The sequence below is a fragment of the Pan paniscus genome, chromosome 1 (genome assembly GCF_029289425.2).
Source record: "Pan paniscus chromosome 1, NHGRI_mPanPan1-v2.0_pri, whole genome shotgun sequence".
NCBI classification, from domain to species: domain Eukaryota; kingdom Metazoa; phylum Chordata; class Mammalia; order Primates; family Hominidae; genus Pan; species Pan paniscus.
This window is the reverse complement of record NC_073249.2, coordinates 145,109,336-145,133,015: the sequence shown is the minus strand read 5'-3', so window position 1 is coordinate 145,133,015 and position 23,680 is coordinate 145,109,336. Positions and strand designations below refer to the sequence as shown.

The 23,680-nt window shown below is 39.8% G+C and overlaps 2 protein-coding genes across 46 annotated transcripts in view; one reads left to right on the top strand and one right to left on the bottom strand.

The window, feature by feature from the left end:
• Positions 1-23,680, top strand: part of ADGRL2 (adhesion G protein-coupled receptor L2) — a 681,918-nt gene that overhangs the window by 469,187 nt on the left and 189,051 nt on the right. For 6 of the 45 annotated variants that reach the window (XM_057303066.2, XM_057303071.2, XM_063600232.1 and 3 more), the window contains exon 1: positions 20,848-20,982. The exons of 29 other annotated variants lie outside the window; for them this stretch is intronic. The gene's annotated coding sequence lies outside the window, so the exon portion shown is untranslated. Of the gene's footprint in view, positions 1-20,288; positions 20,676-20,847; positions 20,983-21,364; positions 22,169-23,680 lie in introns of those variants that run through there. 10 more of the 45 variants (XM_057303064.2, XM_057303057.2, XM_057303060.2 and 7 more) reach the window with 6 other exon arrangements.
• LOC129397817 (uncharacterized) lies at positions 8,710-22,508 on the bottom strand. Its single transcript, XM_055112726.2, has 3 exons — positions 22,007-22,508; positions 21,436-21,913; positions 8,710-10,968 (listed from the first exon to the last, which is right to left on the bottom strand). Exons 1-3 carry the CDS (start codon positions 22,506-22,508, stop codon positions 10,782-10,784), a joined length of 1,167 nt encoding a protein of 388 aa, XP_054968701.1. The 3' UTR covers positions 8,710-10,781.

Sequence of the window (23,680 nt, the reverse complement as noted above, 5' to 3'; positions counted from 1 at the left end):
TTTTTATCCAGTGTTCCTCCACCTACAGGTTCTTGGATTTACATGTACGTTCATAACTTCTAACCAGCAAGGACTACATACCTGCCTTCCAATCAGCTTGATTGAATTATAATTAAAATAAATTGGATTAAAAATTAATTGTTTATATGACCAAATTCTATGCCCAGAAAACCAGAACATTCCCCTTCAGTTTAATATTAACAAGCAGCATGAAATAGTAGAAAGCTTTGGGATGGAAGGTGGATTCTACTCCTGACCAAGCCATATACTAGCTGGGAGACTTCCTACAAGCTGCAGATTCATCATGTATCAGAACTGAAGGACCCTTAATGGTGAAAAATCTGGACCCTCTACTCATCTACTGATGAGCAAATTGTGGCCTAAAAGGTTAACTGACTTGCTTAAAGTGTCACAGCTAGTTGGGGATAGTATCATGACTGCAAGATAGGGTTCTTTTCCTTAGGTCAGTAAGTTTCATCCCAATATGTTATCTTCCATTAATAGCGCAAAGATTTACTTCTATGAAATGGAATAATAATATCTGCCCTTTCTACCTTATAGGGTTGTTGTGAGATAATACGTATATAATAATAATGGTTGTGTAAGGTGGTATTGTAATGATTTTAATGATTTAATCTGTAGGTTTCCTGGACTTTTTCCTTCTCATTTAAGTGATATGCATTTGAAATATTAATCTGTGTTGAAATGTGCTTACTTTGTTGTAGGTTTACAATGAATTGCAGGCTATGTCCCCCCACAGAAGAAAGAGCTTTTGGCATCCCTAAGACCGGGTGGTAATCCTTGTTCTGTTATTCAAGGGATGCATGACAATACATCTTCTTAACCTTTCTGATTTTAGTTTTCTCATTTGTTAAAGGGTTAAATATTTCTATCTCTTACAGTTGTGAGCATTGATACAGAAAAGCTAAATATCAGCGGCTGTTTTTGTTTTACTTATTTATTTATTTTCTCTTTTCCTCCTCCCTCTGTCTATGAGCTGCTTGATGCCAGACACTATTTATATTTATTTATCTTTGTATTCCTAGAGTCTGGCACTCAATAGCTACACAGTATGTTTGTTGAAGGAATTATTTACCAAGGTGAATAACATGGAGTGGGTCTGAGGGTGGCAGCATTTTGTAGGTCAATGTTTTCCCATCTCTACTCTTAAGACTACAACATTGAGCTTTGTGGAGGTGCTGCAGGACCTGCCGTAGTGACAAGGGGGTAGCTGAAGTTTAATTCTGCCCCCTATCTTGCTTTAATCAGTGCAGACATACTTGTTCCTCATTAATATGTAGAACTGTTTTTAGAGGAAAAGGTTTTTCAGCTAAAAAAAAAGGTTGAAATGAGATCTGTAGCTAAACAGAATCTAGGCTTTAAAAGGAGTTTCAAAAATGCAGCTTTAAATACTTCTTTTACTATTAGGCACCTTAAGCCAACCAACATCTCTGTATCAGAATTTCCTTGTTATCACAGGACTGATAGCATTTCAGGTTGGTTACAGATGGGAGGAAGATATCACATACACACCTGTGATTTCCCAGTGTATTTAGCCAAGGATATAGAACTTGGATCCAGGTGACCATGGGTATCAGAAGCAGGTGCATGCAGATAAAGCACATCTTGGCTTGATTTTTCTTTTCCTCTGGTTCCTCTGGGCCACACAATTGCCAGGGACACTACTGCCAGCATTGAAAGACACAATTTTAAAAACTCAAACTTGTTACTCTGGAAGCATTTATATTTCATGGCCTAGGCACTTCCATGCAAGGAAATGTTTGCACATATAGGCTCTCCCACTTGTAGAACCAAATTGGCACAAAGAAGAAAACCTCCTGCAGGCAGGATGGGGAAGAGCAGACAAAGTCAGAGCCATGGGTCCCTAAATAGTGTCTCTGCTTCCAGCTCCCAGTGTTCCCGTATTTTTGCAGGTTTGTTTTGAAGATTAAAGCAGGGTAACACTAAAATATTTAATAATGTGTAAATGGTTGGGCTTGGGCACCAATAGATCAGAACAGATGCTGGTCATAAACTACCAGCAAGCCCTGCCAGTGCCTACCAGCCAAATGCCAGCCTTAAAATAAAGTAACATTAAAATGTCCTCACAGTATCTGATACATAAATGGTGCTTGATTAATGTTCATCCCCTACCCTGTTTCCTTCTTCTTATTGAATTAAATCCAGTAAAACCAAAAAATGGCAAATTCAAGAGCACACATCTTCAAATAACCTAAGAAGTCAATCGTATTATTTTATCAGTATAATATATTAATGAGGGGGTAATTTCTAATGCCAGAATTCATTTTTTGGTCTACAGTAAAATGGATATACTTTAAAAAATTAATTATAAACTATTTCCTGAATTAGAACCTAGCTATTAACTAGTAATAGATGTTAGTTACACCCAGTGAGCCTATTCTCTGTCTCTTCAAAGTTTACCATTTTTCCTGCAAGAAAGGGTTAATTCTCTCAGGTGCTTTGAAGCCGTGTTTCTCTGGAGTTGATAGTGGAAAGGGAGACCACTCTATCACAACCACTTGAGTCTTTATCTCCACTTCCCCAAGACATTCCAGAGATTTTGATATCCTCCTTCCTGTTAAGAATCTTTGCCAGAATGAGCATTGGAAGTCGGTGTAGGGTTTCTTAGGTAAGTTAGCTTTTTATAAAAAGTTCAGCTAGCCTTTGGAGAGTTTTACTGGTTGGGAAAGCAGAGCTTAGAAGGAAGGACATCTTTGTAGCCAAAGTGAAACAGGACTGTATCTACCTGAGTATCAAAGAAGACAGGGCACAGGGAAGGATCAGTAGTAGGGAAGGGATGGAAGGACAAGTAATTGGCCGGCTTTACCATTTAGTGAGTTCTCTCTGGCCTCATCATCAGGTGATGCTTTTGCCATGCGTTAGAAATCTGTAATAGCTCTTCTCTTTGTGTGGCTCTTAGAAAGCTTAAAGGCAAATTAAGGGCTTATGTCCAGCATGCATATAGGCATACTTTGCCTGTGTTCACCTTTCTTGCTATTTATTTATTTATTTATTTTGAGACAGAGTCTGGCTCTGTTGCCCAGGCTGGAGTGCAGTGGTGCGATCTCAGCGCGTTGCAACCTCCGCCTCCCTGGTTCAGGCAATTCTCCTGTCTCAGCCTTTTGAGTAGCTGGGACTACAGGTGCACACCGCCATGGTGGCTAATTTTTTTTTTTTTGTATTTTAGTAGAGACGGGGTTTCACCATGTTGCCCATGCTGGTCTCGAACTCCTGAATTTAGGTAATCCATCCATCTCGGCCTCTCAAACTGCTAGGATTACAGGCATGAGCCACTGTGCCTGGCCTCTTTATTTGCTTTTTAATTTTCAATTTTTTTATTTTTTCTTTGCCTCTATCTTCTTATTATTTTTATCTCTTCTTGTTTGTAAATCTCCTTAAATCCCTTTTAAAATATGAAAGAAAATAAATAAGTAAATAATTAACTCTATAAACATAACTAAGAGTGAGCAGATCCTTCAAAACGATCATTTAAAACATTAGAAGTACAAACAATAATACCAGCATATGTACCATGATAGGACTTTTACGTAGTCAATATAAAGCTATATATTTCAAAATGTACTTACAAAATTCTTTGCTATAATACAACACAGGAAGTAAGATAGAATGTTCAAAATTGTTTCATATGAGCTTATACAAGTTTAGGTATTTATATAACAGCATTATAAAAGTTGTCAACTGTTTCAGGCTATTATACTGTTTTATGCTATTAAAGATACTAAAATAATAGCAAATATTGGAAGAGTTGTTATGTGCCAGGTACTATCTGTATTAATTCATATAACCCTCACAACAACATTATAAGACACAGGTAATGATCATTACCATTTTATAAATTAGAAAAAAACAGTTAATTTAAAGTTGAGCTTCCATAACATGCTTAAAAATGCACAGCTTGAAAATGATGAAGCTGAGATCTGAACTTGGGTGGTCTCAATGAAATTCTAAGCTTTTAAGTTATGTTGCTTTTCTAAAATTAAAAAAAAAGCATCTTAATATTAACATTAACTAGAGTTAAGTGACCTTACACTTTATTTTATGAGGACTTTTCAGATCTTTTCAACAGATCTTTTTCAAGGTAATGGAGAAGAAAACATTAATCTTTAATATAGCTTTTACTTAAAAAAGTAGTATCTGTGACTTCTTTGAAAGCATGTGTCAAGTGTTCAGTAGTGGTGTTTCAAAAACTTTTACAGAGCAAAGTAATCTCAAATGGTATTTACCATATTCTTGACTGTAGAATTTTAAATAAGAAGTGAATATAAAAGATTACAGCTATGAATAGTACGGATTGTAGCCTTGGCCAGGTGCAGTGGCTCATGCCTGTAATCCCAGCACTTTGGGAGGCCAAGGTAGATGGATCACTTGAGGCCAGGAGTTCGAGACCTATCTGGCAAAGATGGTGAAACCCTATCTTTACTAAAAATGCAAAAATTAGCAGGGCATGGTGGTGCGTGCCTGTAATCCCAGCTATTCGGGAGGCTGAGGCACGAGAATCACTTGAACCCGGGAGGTGCAGGTTGTAGTGAGCTGAGATTATGCCATTGCACTCCAGTCTGGGCGACAGAGTGAGACCCTGTCTCAAAAAAAAAAAAAAAACAACAAAAAAACTGCAGCTTCATGGGATGCTTACTAAGCATCAAGAAAAAAATTCCGCTTTTCAATGTATGTGTTTTGTTAAGGGCCCAAAAATAGTAAAAATGTTTCATTTTTTAGTATGGACACAGATTAAGTTAATTGGTGTTAATTATCCAATTTTATGAATTAACTATATCTTTTATCTTTCAATTTGGCAAAAGTAAAAAGGGAGAGAAGACAAAATTTTTGTAAGCTAAATACTATGAATATGAGAAGCTTAGTTTTACTTTTTTCATTGAGAAGTGTCTTGCTTAGTGGGGGAAAAAAAAGAGAAAATTTCTATTACGAAGGGAATCCAATCATATTTGCCAACATTAGTTTCCAGGTTGTATAGGGAATTATTTGTGATGATTTTCATTTAAATGGAGTCTATTCCATCAGTTGACAGATATTTGTTTTACTAAAGTTTTAATAGTAAAGTTGCATAGATAATTATTTAATAAAGTGGTAGGCAGGAGTTTATGTGCCCTAAGACAAAATTAAGAAAATTACAGTTGATTAAAAGACATATAAAACTGTTAGAAAAAGGAGAGGAGTATTTCAATGAGACTACTACAATGTGCACAGAGGGTTGTTTCAGAAATTATATATTACTTAGGATTTTAAGCTAATAATAAAGAATATTATGCAAATGATAAAATTTATAGAAAACTTTAAAACTAGCATGTTTAGGCTGGGTGTGATGACCCACACCTGTAGTCCCAGCACTTTACGAGACTGAAGTGGGAGGACTGCTCAAACCCAAGAGTTCCAGACCAGCCTGGGCAGCATAGGGAGACCCTGTCTGTACAAAAAAATTAAAAATCAGCTGGGCATGATGGTGCGCACCTGTAGTCCTAGCTACTCAGGCAGCGAAGGCAGGAGGAATGCTTGAGCCCAGGAATTCCAGGGGGCCTTGAGCTATGATCATGCTACTGTATTCTAGCCTGAGCGACAAAGTGATACCCTGTGTCTAAAAAAACAACAACAAAAAATCCTTCCAAAACCGAACTAGCATGTTTAATATCAATGATTCTCATCTTGTGGAGATGAGAATTTAAAATGAGTTATAAGCTGCGTGTAGTGGCTCACACCTGTAATTCCAGCGATTTGGAGGCCGAGGCAGGAGGGTCACTTGAGCCCAGGAGTTTGCGACCAGCCTGGACAAAATAGAGAGACTCTGTCTCTACAGAAAAAAAAAATTGGTGGGTGTGGTGGTGCATCCCTGTAGTCCCAGCTACTTGGAGGCTAAGGTAGGGGGACTGCTTGAGCCTGGGAGGTGGAGGCTGCAGTGAGCCATGATAGCCCCATTGCACTCCAGCCTGAGAGATTGAGGGAGACTTCATCTCCAAAAAATAAAATTAAATTAAATAAAGAGTTATATTCCATGGGAAAATGTGTTGACCTATAATCATACTAAAAATTTGTATATGAAGATAGAAAATACAGAAGAAAATTAGGAATAATGATAATATACTAATAACACTCACCAATAAGAAATATAGCATAAAATTTGGCATATTAAAAAGTATTCTTAATTTAGCCAGGCGCAATGGCTCATGCCTATAATCCTAGCACTTTGGGAGCCTGACACGGGTGGATCACTTGAGGCCAGGAGTTTGAGACCACCCTGGACAACATGGTAAAACCTTGTCTCTACTAAAAACACAAAAAATAGCTGAGTTGTGGTGCACACCTATAATCCCAGCTAGTCATGAGGCTGAGGCATGAAAATCACTTGATCCCGAGAGGCAGAGGTTGCAGTGAGCCAAGATCGTGCCACTGCACTCCAGCCTGGGTGACAGAGTGAGACTATGTCTCAATAAATGTAAATAAATAAATAAAATAAAAATAAAATTTAGAAATTCTTAAACTCTGGAAGTCATTCCAATTTTAAGCAAATATTCCTCTTTGAAAAGTATAATCTTAAGGAAGAATTTTTTAAACATATCTGGGGCCATCAACTACTTCTGGTAACTTTTAGTGAAGGCTTAGCTTGTTTTGCCTTAAAACATTTCGTGTTTGGCGGTTTCTGCTACATTGTGTTTTTATTTAACTACATTTATTAAACTGTATATTAATTCACAAAAGATTGTTTACTTCCATTTGTTTGATTGAAAAAGTCTGTGATATGGTTTGGCTCTGTGTCCCCACCCAAATCTCATCTTGAATTGTACTCCCATAATTCCCATGTGTTGTGGGAGGGCCCCGGTAGGAGATAATCTGAATCATGGGGATGGGGGTGGTTTCCCCCGTACTGTTCTCATGGTAGTGAATAAGTCTCATGAGATCTGATGGTTTTATCAGGGGTTTCTGCTTTTGAATCTTCCTCATTTTTTCTTGCCACCACCATGTAAGAAGTGCCTTTCACCTCCCGCCATGATTCTGAAGCCTCCCCTGCCATGTGGAACTGTAAGTCCAATTAAACCTCTTTTCCTTCCCAGTCTCAGGTATTTCTTTATCAACAGTGAAAACGGACTAATGCAGTCTGATTTATTTCATGTGTCATTTCTTGGTGAAATATAGTTATGGGATATTAGGTAATATGAAAATAATCAAAATCATTATTTGTTTCTGTCAAGGCACCTTTCCATGTAGGGAAACTAACTGAACAAGTCACATAAAAATGGCTGGGTGTGGTGGCTCATGCCTGTAATCCCAGCACTTTAGGAGGAGGAGGACGGTGGATCACCTGAGGTCAGGAGTTTCAGACCAGCCTGGACAGCATGGTGAAACCCCATCTCTACTGAAAATACAAAAATTAGCCGGGTGTGGTGGCACACGCTTGTAATCCCAGCTACTCGGGAAGCTGAGGCAGAAGAATTGCTTGAACCTGGAGGCGGAGGTTGCAGTGAGCTGGGGTCGCACCACTGCACTTCAGCCTGGGTGACAAAGCAAGACACCTGTCTCAAAAAAAAAAAAAAGAAAAGTGTAAGATAAAACATCAATAGAAGAGTGGTGGGAAGTGGTGACAGGTGGGGAGAAAAAAGAAAACTGGTGAAAGTGAATATAGAGAATAGACTAAGTCAATCAGTACAAATAAAGGGGCAATATGACCTATGAAGTAAGAACACAAATGAGGTAATACATATACAAACCCTTTGAACAAATAAAGCACTATTACTACTATTCAATATATTTCTTCATATGTATATTGACAGTATAATTCACACTTTTTTCAACATAAAAATTATTGACCACCAGAGCTCAAACATTAAAATGTTTATAGGGGCCAGGAAGAAAAATAGTGGGTGAAAGATATAGTCCTCTTGATCTATCTTCTATTTTCCAGTTTATAGAAATGTGGGTGATGATACATTTCAATTTCCTTTAATGCCACCATTAAAATAGAACATAAAACATTACACAAATGGAGTGATTCATGGCACAAGATACTTTGCCTTGGTTTTGAGGAGGTAATAAGAAATGACAGAGAATACAAGGAGTAAGAAAGGGCGATAGTTTGGATTTTTGTCCCCTCCAAATCTCATGTTGAAATGTAGTCCCCAGCATTAGAGGTGGAGCCTGGTGGGAGGTGTTTGGGTCATGGGGGAGGATCCCTCATATATGGCTTGGGGTCCTCCCCACAGTAGTGTGTTCATGCAAGATCTGGTTGTTGAAAAGAGTCAGGGACCTCTCCCTTCTCTCTCTTGCTCCCTCTCTCTCCATGTGACAAGTCTGCTCCCCCTTTGCCTTCACCATACTTGTAAGCTTCCTGAGGCCCTCAGCAGAAGCAGATGCCAGCATCAAGCTTCCTGTACAATCTGCAGAAACGTGAGCCAAATAAACCTCTTTTCCCTATGAATTACCCAGTCTTGGGTATTCCTTTATAGGAATGCAAAACAGACTAACACAGAAGGCATGTTTTGTTTAGAAGGTAAAGCCTCTCCTCCTGGATGTTGCTATGAGCTAATATACCCAAAATGCTGCCAGATCTTTCCATTTTTTCTTCAGAAGTTGGAAATCCATATTTTTTTTTGAGATGGAGTCTTACTCTGTCGCCCAGGCTGGAGTGCAGTGGCATGATATGGGCTCACTGCAACCTCTGCCTTTCAGGTTCAAGCGATTCTCCTGCTTCAGCCTCCTGAATAGCTGGGATTACAGGCACGTGCCACCAAGCCTAGCTAGTTTTCTTGTATTTTTAGTAGAGATGGGGTTTCACTGTGTTAGCCAGGATGGTCTCGATCTCCTGACCTCGTGACCCACCCGCCTTGACCTCCCAAAGTGCTGGGATTACAGGGGTGAGCCACTGCGCCCGGTCTGGAAATCCATAATTTTATGGAAATCTCCTAATTTTTAAGAGTTGACAGATGATAGATTAAAAAATGAAACAAAACCAAAGACAGTGCGACCCACTGTCTATGGTGCAAACAAACTATATTTGTGGCCTAGATTTTATACAGGCCACAGCAGTTTGAGACCTCTATTTTATGCTTTGCTAAGAGCAGGGCATATAAAGTTTAGAGAGATTCTAAGGAGCTTACAGTCACGTGGGGAAGAGGACAAGTAAACCAACAAATACAGTGATGTGTAATAAGTTCTATGATAATCAATGTTTATTTTGATGATCCTTCAACACTGAAAAATTCCATATCATCTAAGAAAGATAAAATGATGTTTAGTATAATTTTCTTAAACAGCAAAATACTGTACTAATATATTTTGGAAACTTTTTTTAAAAGCGGGAATGTTGCTGGGAGCAGCAGCTCATGCCTGTAATCCCAGCACTTTGGGAGGCCGAGGTGGGCAGATCACGAAGTCAGGAGATTGAGACCATCCTGGCCGACATGGTGAAACCCCATGTCTATTAAATACACAAAAATTTACTGCGTGTGGTGGTGGGTGCCTGTAATCCCAACTACTTTGGATGCTGAGGCAGGAGAATTGCTTGAACCTGAAAGGTGGAGGTTGCAGTGAGTGCCTGGTGACAGAGCGAGTCTCCGTCTCAGAAAAAAAAAAAAAAGCAGAAATGTAAAACAGGAATGTAAACAAAAAGAAACAGCATTTCAGGTGTCAGCAAAAAATCCAAACATCTCCTTTTTTGGACATTTCTATTAGTTTACTCTTTAAGATAATATTAATTTAAAAATTTCTGGTGATCTGGCAGGGAAAAATTGGTTAAAAAGGCTTTTTGGTTGTTGGAGATAGTGTTCCAGGCTTTGACAACTTAGTGAGTCATAAGTGAGCTACGATAGAAACATGGTACTTTTTAGCATAATGTATAATTTGTCGAAGATGTTTTTCCTTTGAATAAAACCAAAATACCAGGGTGCAAAACATAACCCTTGAGAAGTTGAATGTAAGTCCTGTTGATTCTAATTTCTGAGGTTCCCTGGACACGTCTTTATCTCATCTAAGTTGTTGGGACAGGAAAGGTATAAGGGAGAAGAGTGTTCTAGGGAAAATGTGTTTGACAGCCAACATTTCAGCTTTTCTGAATTCAATAATTCACATGCGTTAATTTCCTGCTTTCCTTGAGATATTGCCCACCCATCTAATGCACGCACACACAGACACACACAAACACACACAAAAACACACACTCAACAGGATGATTAGTAGTACGAGAAACTCCTTTGACAATTTGTCTACATTTTTATTTCTTTTTACTTAAAGAACACACACACACAAACATTGTTATTCTGGAAAATACTCAAATTTTCATTGTAATTACTAATTTATGCAGGCACTAAAATTTGTTTACATATGGCCTACAAAAATATTTCGATTAATTGACAAAACAAATTTATTATTATGTAAATTTGTGTGTGTGTTTATATGTGGTGAGTACATTTATATAAGATTTCTAGGTTATTCAACTTGCAATATCTATATCAGCAAAAGCAGTGCTGCAGAATATGGACAATATACTGAACTAAATATTACAGTGGTATTCATCATTATAGGAATCTAACTCTCATTTATTCCAGAAATACTTTCCATCAGCCAACTACACGTAGACACTGAAAAGGTCACTGTTCTTCAAAAAGCTTCTGAGAATAAGTGAAATGTTTCAAAATTACTTCAGTATGATTGGTGCATACCATTCTGAATAGTATAATACTTCCTATGCCATACAAAGTTGGGAGGCATTTCTAGATACACAAATGTGAGCAGGCAGCCTAGGCACATGGTGAAACCCTGTCTCTGCCAAAAATACAAAAACTAACCCAGCCTGGTGACACATGCCTGTGGTCCCAGCTTCTTTGTGGAGGATGGGTGGGAGGATCATTTGAGCCCAGGGAGGTGGAGGTTATGGTGAGCTGAGATGGCAACACTGCATTCCAGCCTGGGTGACGCAGCAAGACCCTATCTCAAAAAAAAAAAAAAAGAATGTGAGCAGGGAGGGCAGTGCTTCCTAAGAGGAAGTTCTAAGTTCTAGAAAGGAGTTTGAGGGGTCTTTTTTCTTTTTAATTAAAATTTAAAATTTAAGGCATCTTTTAAAAATAGGAACTTTTAAAAGACCATTATCTCCCCAAGAGTCATGAGTTATTTTGGTAGACCAGAGACTTTACGAAATTGTATTAGATTGCTGAGAGCTTCTCATACCTGCCTCCCAAGGTTTGAGTATTGTGGGTAATTGGTATAAAATGGCACAGTGTTATAGCTGCGTCTGTGGATGGTTGGATAAAAGTGAGAGGATTGAAGAAGTTGGAGGCTCAAAGTTTACTGTATGCCACAACAACACATTGAGATATTATTATGTGTGAAATTATGTCCTCTCTAGTAAATTAATGCCAAAGGAAATCTGTTGATAGGAGGGGTAACAAAATTGAAATAAAATCTGAATGAATCCACTCAAACCTAATATAATGGGGCAGTGGAACAGTGGCACACAGGAAAAAAACGGGATGGAATTTCCAAAAAAAAAAAAAAAAAAGGAGATGAGCAGGTTAAAAAAAAACAGATACATATTACCTATTATGTTCTGTGTAGGATATACTTAAGTGAAAGCTAATTTTCCTGCAGGTTTAAAAATAAAATTGATAACTTGTCATAAATTTATTCTACAACCTCACCAAAGTTGGAAAATTATTCCTCGTTTTCATTATTTTTCTGAGTAAAAGTGCATTTTCAGGGAAAAAGGAACAAGAATAAAATGTATTTGAGAGAAAATTTTGTGAAGTAATAGTCTGTGAAGAAATAGTATATAGTTAAAATTTCAGAATGCCATGCGTATTAAGCATAGTCTATAAATCCTTATGTCCTAATTAGTTTTGTGTATTAACTTATAAATAGTTTTGTATATTCTTGTTTCCTTTCCGTGGGTATTTCTCCTTTGTTTCCACAGATGATTTATTTCTCTGGGGAGGGAGTATGTTTACCATTCTCCAGCAGCACCTAGAGCACTGAATTGAGGAAAGCAGGTTCCTATGACTGCTGAATAATTGCCTTTATTATCCTTACATTTTGAAAAATATGTCAGCCTACAATTTCAGTAAAAACGCAAAATTAAAAATGAATATAGAAAATCATGTGCAACTTTCCCCTGACATTAAATTATCCTGTTGTGCCAAATGTAGCACAAATGGCCTTCTAACAGGGGTCCTATGCAAACAGTGGGTGATCACGGAACACATCAGCAGCAACACCAAGTCACACTGGTGATGTCAAGGACAATGTATTCTGAATTCCATTTTGTATTTCTTATGTGATATTGTGCCAGAACACAAATATATAGATGCAGACATACACATATACATGTGCATATATATATTTTTTACAGAATTTAAATAATTCATTCAAATAAATTATTTAAATGATTTAAAAATTCCTTTGTCAAACAGATTAATGGAACCTTGTTATTCAAAAGATAAATCATTTTATATGAAGTGGCAAAGACTTCAAGGGCTAATAAAGGTTTTATGAGAGATAAACTTTTAATGAATTAATACTTTCTCATGTGCTTATTTTCTATATACATAAACATATACACATATGCTTATGATGATATTTACATCAACATTTCCTGGCTGATTTTTAAGGAAACAGTATTTACAATATTTAACATAAAGTGTTTGTAGAGATTTTATTTTTAGTAGCTGAAGTATAATTCACCAAAGCAAAGGAGAAAGTTTAAATAATGGTGCTGTAAATGTTATTATTTGTGTAATAAGATAAAACAGACCATTTTTAAAATTTGTAATTTATATGAATCTAGTAATCATTAGTCCTGAACAATTTTACTCAGGTCATTCTCTAGGCTTAAAATTTATTCTGCACTCAAGTCTTTTTGCTACATAGGTCTTAATCAGAAGATGTTTTGCTCTAGAAAATGATGGTGAACTAGTATTTATATAACAAGACCTTACGACCCTGGGAAAAATTTTAAGGATTTTTATAAGGCTCAGTACACATTCTTCAGTGAAATTTTGGCATAGTTTCAATTTTAGACTCCACTGAAATTCAATTGGTTTATTTTATAATTAAAAACAAGAAAATCATAGTAACAAAAATATATAATGTATGGCACTCTTGTTTATAATAGAAACATCCATAAGGAAAGAAACATGCTCTAACTTTTCTCATTACCCCAAAGGGAATTGCATCTTTAATCACACAAAGCACAACTGCTTTCTAATTTTGTTTAAAGTATTTCAGTACTTACAAAAACCAGATCAGGTTATTGTAAATCTAGAGCAAATTAGAATCATTGGCCTCTGCTTAGCTCTATGCAAGAGTTCTATGTAAATCATAAATTTAATGGCATATTAAGACACACATCTGTTTCAGTTTTGTAGAAGTTAATAATCTAACTTCAGAGTATTTAAACACTTCTTTCACTAACTGAAAAATTCAGGCAAAGACAGACTTCCCTCAGTATATAAGGTATAATATTTTACTTCCAAATTTTTATAAGCTGTAAATATTCTTAAGGAAAGACAGTTTTCTAAATATTCAATCTAGTATCTATTTTTGACCTTACATGATTTCCTCCTGTACGGAAATAGTCAATATAAGCAAATAGGCGAGCATTATCATCTCAAATCTACACCTGCATAAAATATTTTGATTTATACATATATCAAGTTTAAAATCGTTTTGCAACAGGGCATTGGAGAGAAAGTAAATATTGAATAATTATATGAAAATGTCAAAATTCATTCTTTTAAATATTTTTCAGATTCTTTATTTGATTACCCACAAATTTATTTTTAAATGATAAATGATAGTCTTCTTGGGATTCAGATTATTTGAAAATAATTCACATTCTTGGGTTCCTCAAACATTTACATTTCATAGCCAGCATTTTTACTCTGCTTTTCTCTAATTTTATTTTAACAAACTATAAAAATTGTTTTTATGTTATATCCATTACCTCTTACCTTGACACGTCTCCTCATATATAGCAGTAACCCAGTATTATAATGAATTATTGTGTTTCAGTTGTCATTAGATAATAAATAAGAAATTAGCTTTTCTTGCTGTGGATTCTACATTGTTTGAACAATTAAAAATATATAGTTTGAATTGGGCTACTAATTAGGGTAGTAAGGATATTGTACTAATTAAGTTGCCATCATTTTCGGGACAACTAAAGTTGCCCCCATAATGAAGGGGGCACTCTTAATGCACTAATAATCCTCGTTAGTTATATTGTAGATAGGTGATTTTGGTAACCAGGACAAATGACTAAGAGTGTGGATGGTCCAGTGAAACACATTTCCATCACTAAAATAAAACCATTCGAAGAATATATTATCCAGGTGATGGTTTAGCAACATCTTTTTAATGTACAATAACTGGACAGGTTATTTATGTGTTTGTATTTCTAACCTAAAACAAATTTTTCCCCAAATTTTTCATTAAATATTACTTAACAAAACCTTATCATTACTGAATCCTTTCAGTGCTCCTTTGAGATATGAATGACATTTTAATATGATTCTAAATTTGGATGCTAATTTGAAAGAAAACTGATTCTTTTCTATCACAAAAGCATATGCCTATTACATCATTGTTTGGTCTAGGATCTAAGTGATAGATTTCATACTGACCTTAAGAATGCATTGTAAAGAGTTTCAATAAGTTGAAACCTGAATGATACTATTCTTTTATTAAGAAACTATGTTGATGGGAATTAGGTTTATAACACATTATTTTACATTGCAAACTGCTGTTCTACTTTCCAGATGCTCAGACATATTTATTTTTATTAAAATGTGCATGACAAATAAAGGCCTTTAAAAAATAAAGCAGCAAAGTGGAGTAAAAGATCATAGTTATATTGATTAGAGAACAAAATCATGAAAAACATTAGTAAGAGTTAATTTATAGATCAGAAGGATCAACCAAAGTCAAAGTCAAACATCTCATGTTATACAATGTTATGCTATAAAAGATTTTCAGAAATGAAACAGGTCCAGGAGCGATGGTCCGCAGCTGTAATCTCAGAACTTTGGGAGGACTGCTTGAACTGAGGCGTTCAAGACCAGCCTGGGCAACATAGGGAGACCCCGTCTCTAGAAAAAATAAAAAAAATTAGCCAGGTGTGGTGACACTCATTTGTGGTCACAGCTACTTGGGAGACTGATGTGGGAAGATTGCTTCAGCCCAGAAGGTCAATGCTGCAGTGAGCCATGATTGTGCTACTACACTCCAGCCCAAGCTGGAGTGAGACACTGTCTCAAAATAAATATATAAATAAAATAAAAATACATAAATAAGTTTTTTTGTGTTTAAAAAATACTAAGGGATCATAGAGTATAATTACTTTATGCTGTATAATTATGAAAACTTTAATGTATGAAAACATTATAAGTGTTATACACACTTGAAACAATATGAAAACATTATAAGTGTTATATAATTGTATATTTGACTCACTTTCTAAAATGCAGAGAGGGTGTATGTGAGTTTGTTTCCTGACTCTTAAAAGCCTTTGCAAGTTTTGCCATACTACAGTGAACTATGACATGAATAATCAAAGTCATATTCGAGAGGCACTAAAAATTCAATTTGGACTATTCTGTGACATTGCTACTTGGTTATCTTTAAGGATTTAGATTTGATAGAGTTACTTCTACTGTTAACCATCTCTTTGCTTTTGTTCTGCACCTAAGCAATACATGATACTTTATCAAGAACTGCCCATTCAAAGAGTTGTAATTTTAGATTATTCTTAGTTTACCTTCAACAATTTTAAAGAAAGTTTAAATAAATTTAATTCATCGTTGACAGTGGTGGAGGTTTGTGTGCACTAAAAGGGGATCAGGAGGTATTTTATTTTTGTTTTGTTTTGTTTTGTTTTGTTTTTTGAGACGGAGTCTCACTCTGTTGCCCAGTGCCCTGGTTGGAGTGCAGTGGCACTATCTCGGCTCACTGCAACCTCTGACCCCCAGGTTCAAGCAATTCTCCTGCCTCAGCCTCCCGAGTAGATGGGATTATAGGCGCCTGCCACCATGCCCAGCTAATTTTTGTATTTTTAGTAGAGACGGGGTTTCACCATCTTGGCCAGGATGGTCTTGAACTCCTGACCTTGGGATCCACCTGCCTTAGCCTCCCAAAGTGCTGAGATTACAGGCGTGAGCCACCACACACTGCAGGAGGTGTTTTTTTAAACCACGTACTGTTAATGAGAAAACACGGTTATGAGTATTTATGATGGACAAAATTACTAGAAGTTATAGACAGCTTTGTATAAAATTAGTGTTCTTTTGCTTACACTTTGTGATCTGACAGAAGCATTGATAAAAGACCTATAAGACCCAACTATATAAAATTCTCAAGATGCAGAGATTAATGAGAGTTATAGGAACAATCTATGGGAAAGAAAAACTTTGAGTTGTTTAAGACTCAGTGGAACAATAATTATGAAGAATATCGTTTTAAATTTGCTTACTTTTGAGTATCATAATGGTAACGACATAAAAATTTCCTAAATCTTTATATACAATTATGCATATATTAATTAACATGTGTGGTGCACAGAAAAAGTCACGTTACCAGTTGAACTAGTGGATGCTTTTTTTTTAAAGTATTAATTACCAAATGACAGCTATTAATAATGCGTGATTATATACTTCTAAATTATACCATTAAACACAATATGCCTTAATTATATTTATATTATACTTTAAACTGTCATTACTTTTGGAGACTGCAGCTCTACATTTTGGATAGGGTTTGGCCTTCTTGGACAAAATTTGCTAAGCCTATAGAGCAGGGAGAATAGCTAAAACCTTACTGGCTTTGCCAAATGCTTTCATATGTTTTTGCTCTTACGGAAAATGAGTTTTGATTTCTTTTCAGCCTACATGCATGGCAAGGCAAAAATTGAAAACAAAGCTAGCAACTTTCAACAAGTTCTAGTTAAGTTTGGCATTCATATATTGCTCTGATCTGCTCTAGAGCTTTAACGTAGTTTATTTTCTAGAGTAGGAAAAACTAGTTTCAGCACCAAGCATCATCACAAGTAATGATGAAGAAAATGGAACTGAGTTAGGTTTAGGATATAATCTAGCTAATTTTATTTCTATTTCTGAATTAGAAATGAGAGTCATTCCACGTGTTTTTTGTTTCTTTTGAAACAATTTTGAAACAATTTTCTTTTGAAAACAAATTTTGTTTCTTTTGAAACAAAATTAGAGTTTCACAAACTCTAATCACAGGCAAAAATACGCTCCCCATAATAGATACAACCGTCCCTCCTTAATAGTTTTCTATAACTGTGTTGCTCAAACTTAATGGCAGTTTTTGGCCTACTCTCAAGCCTCAATACCTCTTCCCTTCAACCCCTGACCCTTTTAGAAGTGTCTTAGCTATAGCCATTGACCAGAGTAGGGCAGTGAAAGTGATACTGTGTTCTATTGGCTTACACTAATCACAATATTCTGCACCTATGTCCATTTTCATACTATTTCAGATTCTTTGTTACTCAAACTACTGTTATTCTTATGTATATTTTAACAAGTGCCTGATCACTTCCCTATAAACAAAGATACTTAGATGATAAATCTCGGTTTAAAAATTAACATAACGTCTGTACCAGAAATATACGAACCCATTGAATAAAATAATCTTCAGTTTCTTAAGGTTACTAAAATTAAAAACATGAGTTTCTACAGTTGGAAAAAACATGTATGGTTAAAATGTTTGAAGCCCATCAATCTCTCTAACCACATAAGCTAATGAGTTCCTTCTGTTTTCTTTGAATGAAATCACCATGAGTGGTTATATGTTGATTTAACATAAAACAAATGGAAATGGGTGTTTCCTTTGTCCTTTGTAGAATTTATTTTAAAAAACAATTAGCAACTATTATGAATAAGTCAATGATTTTGCCATTACTTAAATAACAATATAGATTGAGTAATTAAATTGATTGGATTGCAGGGAATGTGTAACATACTCCAACTCTCCTTAACTTGCACACATCTGTAGATATTATTAAGCTTCTCATTTCATTTTTTTCTACCATAACACCTGTATTGTTATAAATTATGTTATGAATTGTCAGAGAGTGCCAGGTAAATTATGTTTTTTGAATGTAGATATACTCTATGGTGTGTGCCTTTTAAGTGTTCCTTTGTAATGGCAGGTTTGTGGCTAACAGCTTAATCTTGAATCTAGCAATATAATTAAACACTATTTCAATTCTTCTTTGTGGATATACAAAGAAGGTTGAAGTATTACCTCTAAAGAATAAAGAAATAATTAAAAATCTTTAATATTTAAAACATTGTCTTACACAAGCAGTATTCTTAAATGTAATTTTAAAACATAGCAAGTCTATTATATTTTTAGGAGAAAAGTGTGGAACTCTTTGAACTCTATAGAATACACATCCTATTGAAATAAGATTTGAAACTTCTATGGGGCATTTTTCTAGTTTGTATAATTTTAATTCACTTTTGATAAATTCTTCCCCCTTCCAAGCATCCTCCTTTTTTGTGATATTGTGTCTTTAAGAATACAGTGAAGAGTGATTCACTTATGTCCTGAGCATCAAAGAATGTCAAATATATCATGCAGATAGATAATGGGTTTTTCCAGAGATTATTTCTGAGAGAGTTAAATAAATAAGTAAATGAGCCAACATATGGCCAGCTTAATTCAGGCAAAAATGTCTATTGATTACTTACTAAGCTCACTAAATAAAAACTTCAGCCTAAGTTTTGCTTCCCAAAAGAAAATAGGATTAGACTGATGCATGCACTCATTGGGGCTTTTGTGAATGGTGCCCAGATGAGTGAAAACCTTCAAAGATGAACAAAGAAGGGCTAAAATATTTTGGTAAATGCAAGTTACTATCAGTTTGACATATTCTCTTTTGCAATCCTGAATGAAATAATTTTATATTCCTAAGAAGATCATAAAATTACCTCTGAGGTCTGAGAATTAGATAATTCTGCCTTCTTTTCAACGACTTGAAGTAGCCTGATTTAATTTTGCTAGGTAGATCTGTTGTATGTATGTATTTTGACATATGTAAAAACTTAGGTACGTTATAAGATTTCGCACCAGCTCTGCATAAGTGTACTTTATCCAGACTAGTTTATATCCTGCGTGGTTAATATTTGAATTATGTTATGTAAGAAATTCCAGATGTAAGTGTGTATGTAGTTTAAAGCACCAATGCTCTAAGTTGCTCCTTTTATCTTTTGAAATAGTGAGAATATTAAAACATCAATACATCAGGTAGAAGAAATTAGATTATCAAAGGTTCTTTTTTAATCTGAGAATTACAATGAAACCACCAAAAGAACATGTTCTAGTTATTTGGACACACGTACATTTAACCTATGATTTCCTACAAGTCAAGAACAAACTTGACCAGTAGTTGGATTGGATTTACTTTAGTACTACACCTATCTGGCTTTCTGACAAAATACTGATAGGTATTTAGGATCTTCATGTCTTTTGAACAATCTGCTGTTGACATATTAATAACATTGTTTGGAATGATTCCTGAAGTATGATGCTTGCAACATTCCTGCAGCACCAAAAAGTACCTATTGTTTCTGAAAGCAAAGCAGCTTAAGTTTTATCCTACTTTCTAGGTTTTAAATATTGGAGAATCATTTTTTTCTTGAAAACCAAGGTAAATATGCTTATTTAATTGATGGCTGCATTCATTAGTAGAATCAGTGGTTTACAAATACATCTGAAAACATAGCTGCTTCCAGCTCAGAAATTTTGCAATAAAAAAAAATCCATGTTTGAATTTTGTGGCATGCACAGGACACTTAACTGGCTTTTAAACGTTTTTCCAGCGTGATTCGCCCTGTCCTGCTCTGTTCCTTTCAGCTTAGGTCCATCGTAGGCTCTGCCTGGCTGTTTGCTGACATTGCCAACCGAGAGGGGCAAGGAAGTGTGTTCAGAGGACAAGAGCAAAGGCAGTTTCAATGTAAGGAAATGAGGGAAACAGACCTAACAGCTCTGTGACTATACTTGAGAGTAAAGAGCCTTGTAGTCTCCTTTCCTTCCTTTGCTTATCCTGGTGAGTTTAATCAAAAACAAACAAAACGCTCTTGTGAAATATAGTCAATAAAGTCAAAGTTTAGCTGGCTCTACGTAACTACAAAGAAAAAATCATCGCAATTTTAAAAAATGTAACTTTCATTAACGAGCGCGCCGGAAATCTCAGGTATCAAAGACGCATTAACCCTGGAGCGTCCCCCGCGCGCCGCAGCCGGACGGAGGCAGCCGCGGCGAACAGACGTTCTTTCTCCTCCATGCAGTTACACAAAAGGAGGGCTACGGAAACTAAAAGTTTCGGGGCCTCTGGCTCGGTGCGTGGAGAAAAGAGAAAACCTGGAGACAGGGTGGGTGAAAGACGCATCCCGGGCGCCTCTCCGAAGTCCAGGCCGGGAGCAAGCTCCTGGGCCTAGAAGGGAGGGGGCCCCGAGCCGCTGGTCACCCCCCTGCGCTCAGCCTCGGAGCGCCGCGCTTCGCAGCGCTCTCCCAAATACTCTTCACCCATTCCAGAAATAAAATAAATGTTTTTAAAGTGCATGTGTGTGGACAGGATGGAGAGCGCGCGCCGGCGGAGCGCGCGGAGGACCCAGCGCGCAGTGAGTGGAGTTTGGGGGTGGGCTAGGGGTTAGCGGTTGAATGGGTGTGTTAATGGGGGGAGCTGGAGGCAGAGCTCGGGGACCTGGGGGTAGGGGGAGCGCAAGCCGACTGGGAGGGGTGAGAAGGGGAGGGGCGGGAGCTGGCGCAGGCCGCCTCCGGGGCGCGTTCCACGGCCGTGCGCGCGCGTCCCTCGCCGCCACCGCCGCCCGGACAGCCCTGCGGCCGCCCCGCCGGCGGAGCCGGGGCCGGCCTGGTCCTCGGGCGGCTGCTTGGCCACTGCCACCGCCGTCCGAAGGGCTCGAGCCCGTAAGTATCCCCTTTCGCTCCTCCTCCCCGCCGCTTGGGCGCACGGCCGCAGCAGCTGCTCAAATGGAGTGGAAAATGGCCATTGGGCGACAATGAGTTATAGATTATCTGCTCCACGTTTTGTACTTAGCTGCCTGTAATCTTCTTTTGAGTTTGCCCGAGCCCCTTGCTGGAAAACTCAGGAGGGAGAGATTTGTCCTTTGCCGCTGTACACGCTAGTATGTTTATATGATTAGCCCAACTGGCGGGGAGGGCGGATTTGGGGGAAGGAGGAGGAGGCTGGAGGTGACTCCAGTTCAGACCTCGCGGAGAGTCTGTGTCAGGACTTCGCATTCCCCCGTCTCTCTCTCTCTCTCTCTCTCTCTCTCTCTCCCTCTCGCTCCCTCTCGCTCCCTCTCCCTCTCTCTCCGCTCACACACACGCAGAGGTGCTGGGGCGAAATCGGGAGCTTACCAGAGAATTCCTTGGGATTGTTGGGGGGCATCTCCCCTCCGCTGCTGTGTGTGGCGTGGCTCTTCCCGGCTCCTCTTTGCTTCCCCGAGCCCGAGTCTGCGCCGCCAGCCTTCCTTGGGGCAGCGGCCACCTCTCAGCCCCGGCCGGGAGATCCGAAATGTGAGGAGGGGTCGCCGCCGCCTCCCGCCCCAGGCCGCAGGGTCGGCGCGAGGGATGCTATTCCGGCCGGGCGCTCGGGGGGCTGCGGGGCTTCGCCTGACAAACTGAGTTGGCTTCGCGCCGCCGGCGCCCACCCGCCCGTCGCTTCGAAGGGACTCCCAAGTCTGCGCACCTCTGTCAGGCTTTTGCTTCCACCACCCCTTTCGCTCTGATTCCCGATTTTTTTTTCTTAAGGGAGCGTGCGGTCTGGGGGTGTGTGCGTGTGTGTGAAAGACCTCTCTCGAAGAGCGGCGTGTGGGAAACTGCGGGAAAATGTTGACTTAACCCCAGGAGCCGCCCGGCGCTGGCTGCTCGGCTGGAGGCGGCGGCGGCCGAGCAGGAGGACACGCCGAGCTGCGGCGCCGTGTCCGGCCGGGGAGCTGCGGCGCTGCCTCCCGCGCGGACTCGGCGGCCGAGGACCCGCTCGCGGCCGGCCTCGGCCCCCTCCGGCCGGGGTAGCCGCTGCCCTCCGCGCCTGTCCCCGCGCGGCCCCCGCGCCAGACGGCCCTCCCTCGGGGCGCGCTCGCAGACGGAGGTAAGAGCCGCAGGAGCGAACAATGTGCCTCTGTGCCCAGCTTCGAAGACCTGTTTGCTTTGCGCCTCCAGTCCGGGTGTGGATGCTGGAGGCGCAGGGAGCCGCGGGTTAATGGGGCTCGGCTGTTGCTGTTCGGCTGGCCCAGGGGGAGACCCGCGCTTGCTCGGGCTGCTCGCTCCCTCCCCCCAATCTCCTCTTGGAAATCGATCCGCAGAACTCTGAGTCCGGTCCAGCCGGCTTCTCCTTTTCTCGTGGAGCCATTGTAACGCTCTCCAGGCATCAGTCTAGTTGCCGGGGGCGCTGGCAAGGGGGTTAGGATGAGGCTCCGGTAGCCATGCATTTTTTAATTTCATAAAAGCTTGTGGTCGCAAGGTTCCTCCCGTCCTTTCACTGGGGGGCCTGGGGAGGAGGAGTGTGAAGCGCGTCCTCGGCGGAGCTTATTTGCTCCGGGCGCTGGGGCCCGGGGCCACCCCAGCGTCCCGCCCGCCTTGCCCTCCGGTCCCGCACTGTAAGTGGAGCGGGGAGGCTGAGCGGCTGGAGCGAGTTCGGGGGAAGTGGACGGTGGGGGAGGGCTTGGACGAGTTTTTGAGGGTTGCTGTTCCTTCTCGTCGGTGGTTAGGTGGTGTGGGGAGGCGAGGATGACAGCAAAGCGCAGCCAGATGTGGTCGGGCCGCCGCCGGGACTGGCTACGATTGGGAGCGGCGGGGCTGCTGCTGCCAGGGCGGCCTCGTGGGGCGGGAGGGTGCAGGGGCCGGGGACCCGGCGGGCCACGGGGAGGGCAGAGAGCCTCCCGGAGCCGCAGTGAGAGGGCAGCAGCGGGCCGCGTTGGGCCTGCGGGAGAAGTTACGGAGTGTATGCTGCTGGAGTGGCTGTGGGGCAGGGAGCCTCGGGAGCTTGGTTTGTGGGATGGGGGTGCCACTGGGGAGTGGCGACGAGAGAAAGGCGTGGGAGGAGCGCGAGGGAAGGGGAGACCCCCGCGCTGCCCGAGCGTGGGCTCCTTGATTGGCTGGGGCGACCCTCAGGCAGAGGGGGCGAGGGCGAGCCAAACCATGGAAGCGCCCCAGCAGTGTCGAGGTGCGCCTGCGAGACTTCTGCGCTTGGGACCCGTAAAGTTTGTTCCTTTCGCCAGACTGCGGGGTTGGGGTGAGGGGAGAATACTGGAAGCTTTACTTAATGCTAAAGTGTCGCTGAGTGGAGGCTTTTTTTTTCCCCCTCAAATCCTCTGTTCACTCTGTGCTCTCAAAGCATAGTTGGGAGGGACAAGTCCTGCGGTATCTATCATAGCCTTTCTCTTTTTAGGGACTCCTCCTCCTCATCTTTTCTCCCTCTCCCCGCCCTCCATTCCGTTCTTCCCGATACAAACTGTTGTCTCAGATTCCGACCGAGGAAATGTTTTCCTCCTGTTTCTTGAAAGGTGTCAGGCTGCTTAGCAGCTTCTCCCAAGCAGCCTGGGAGCGTCTGAGCTGCAGCTACCAACCATATGGTTCCCGTTACAAAGGCCAGGTTCTAAGG

What these genes read in the sequence shown, in the direction of transcription:
- LOC129397817 (XM_055112726.2), bottom strand. Translation starts at nt 22,508, where the DNA reads ATGCATGGCTACCGGAGCCTCATCCTAACCCCCTTGCCAGCGCCCCCG. An exon ending in GGCAGCGCCGCAGCTCCCCG is followed by an intron (nt 21,914 to 22,006) that starts GCCGGACACGGC and finishes CCTGGGGTTAAG; the next exon opens with TCAACATTTTCCCGCAGTTT. An exon ending in CAATCCCAAGGAATTCTCTG is followed by an intron (nt 10,969 to 21,435) that starts GTAAGCTCCCGA and finishes TTTTTGAGATAG; the next exon opens with GGTCTTGCTGCGTCACCCAG.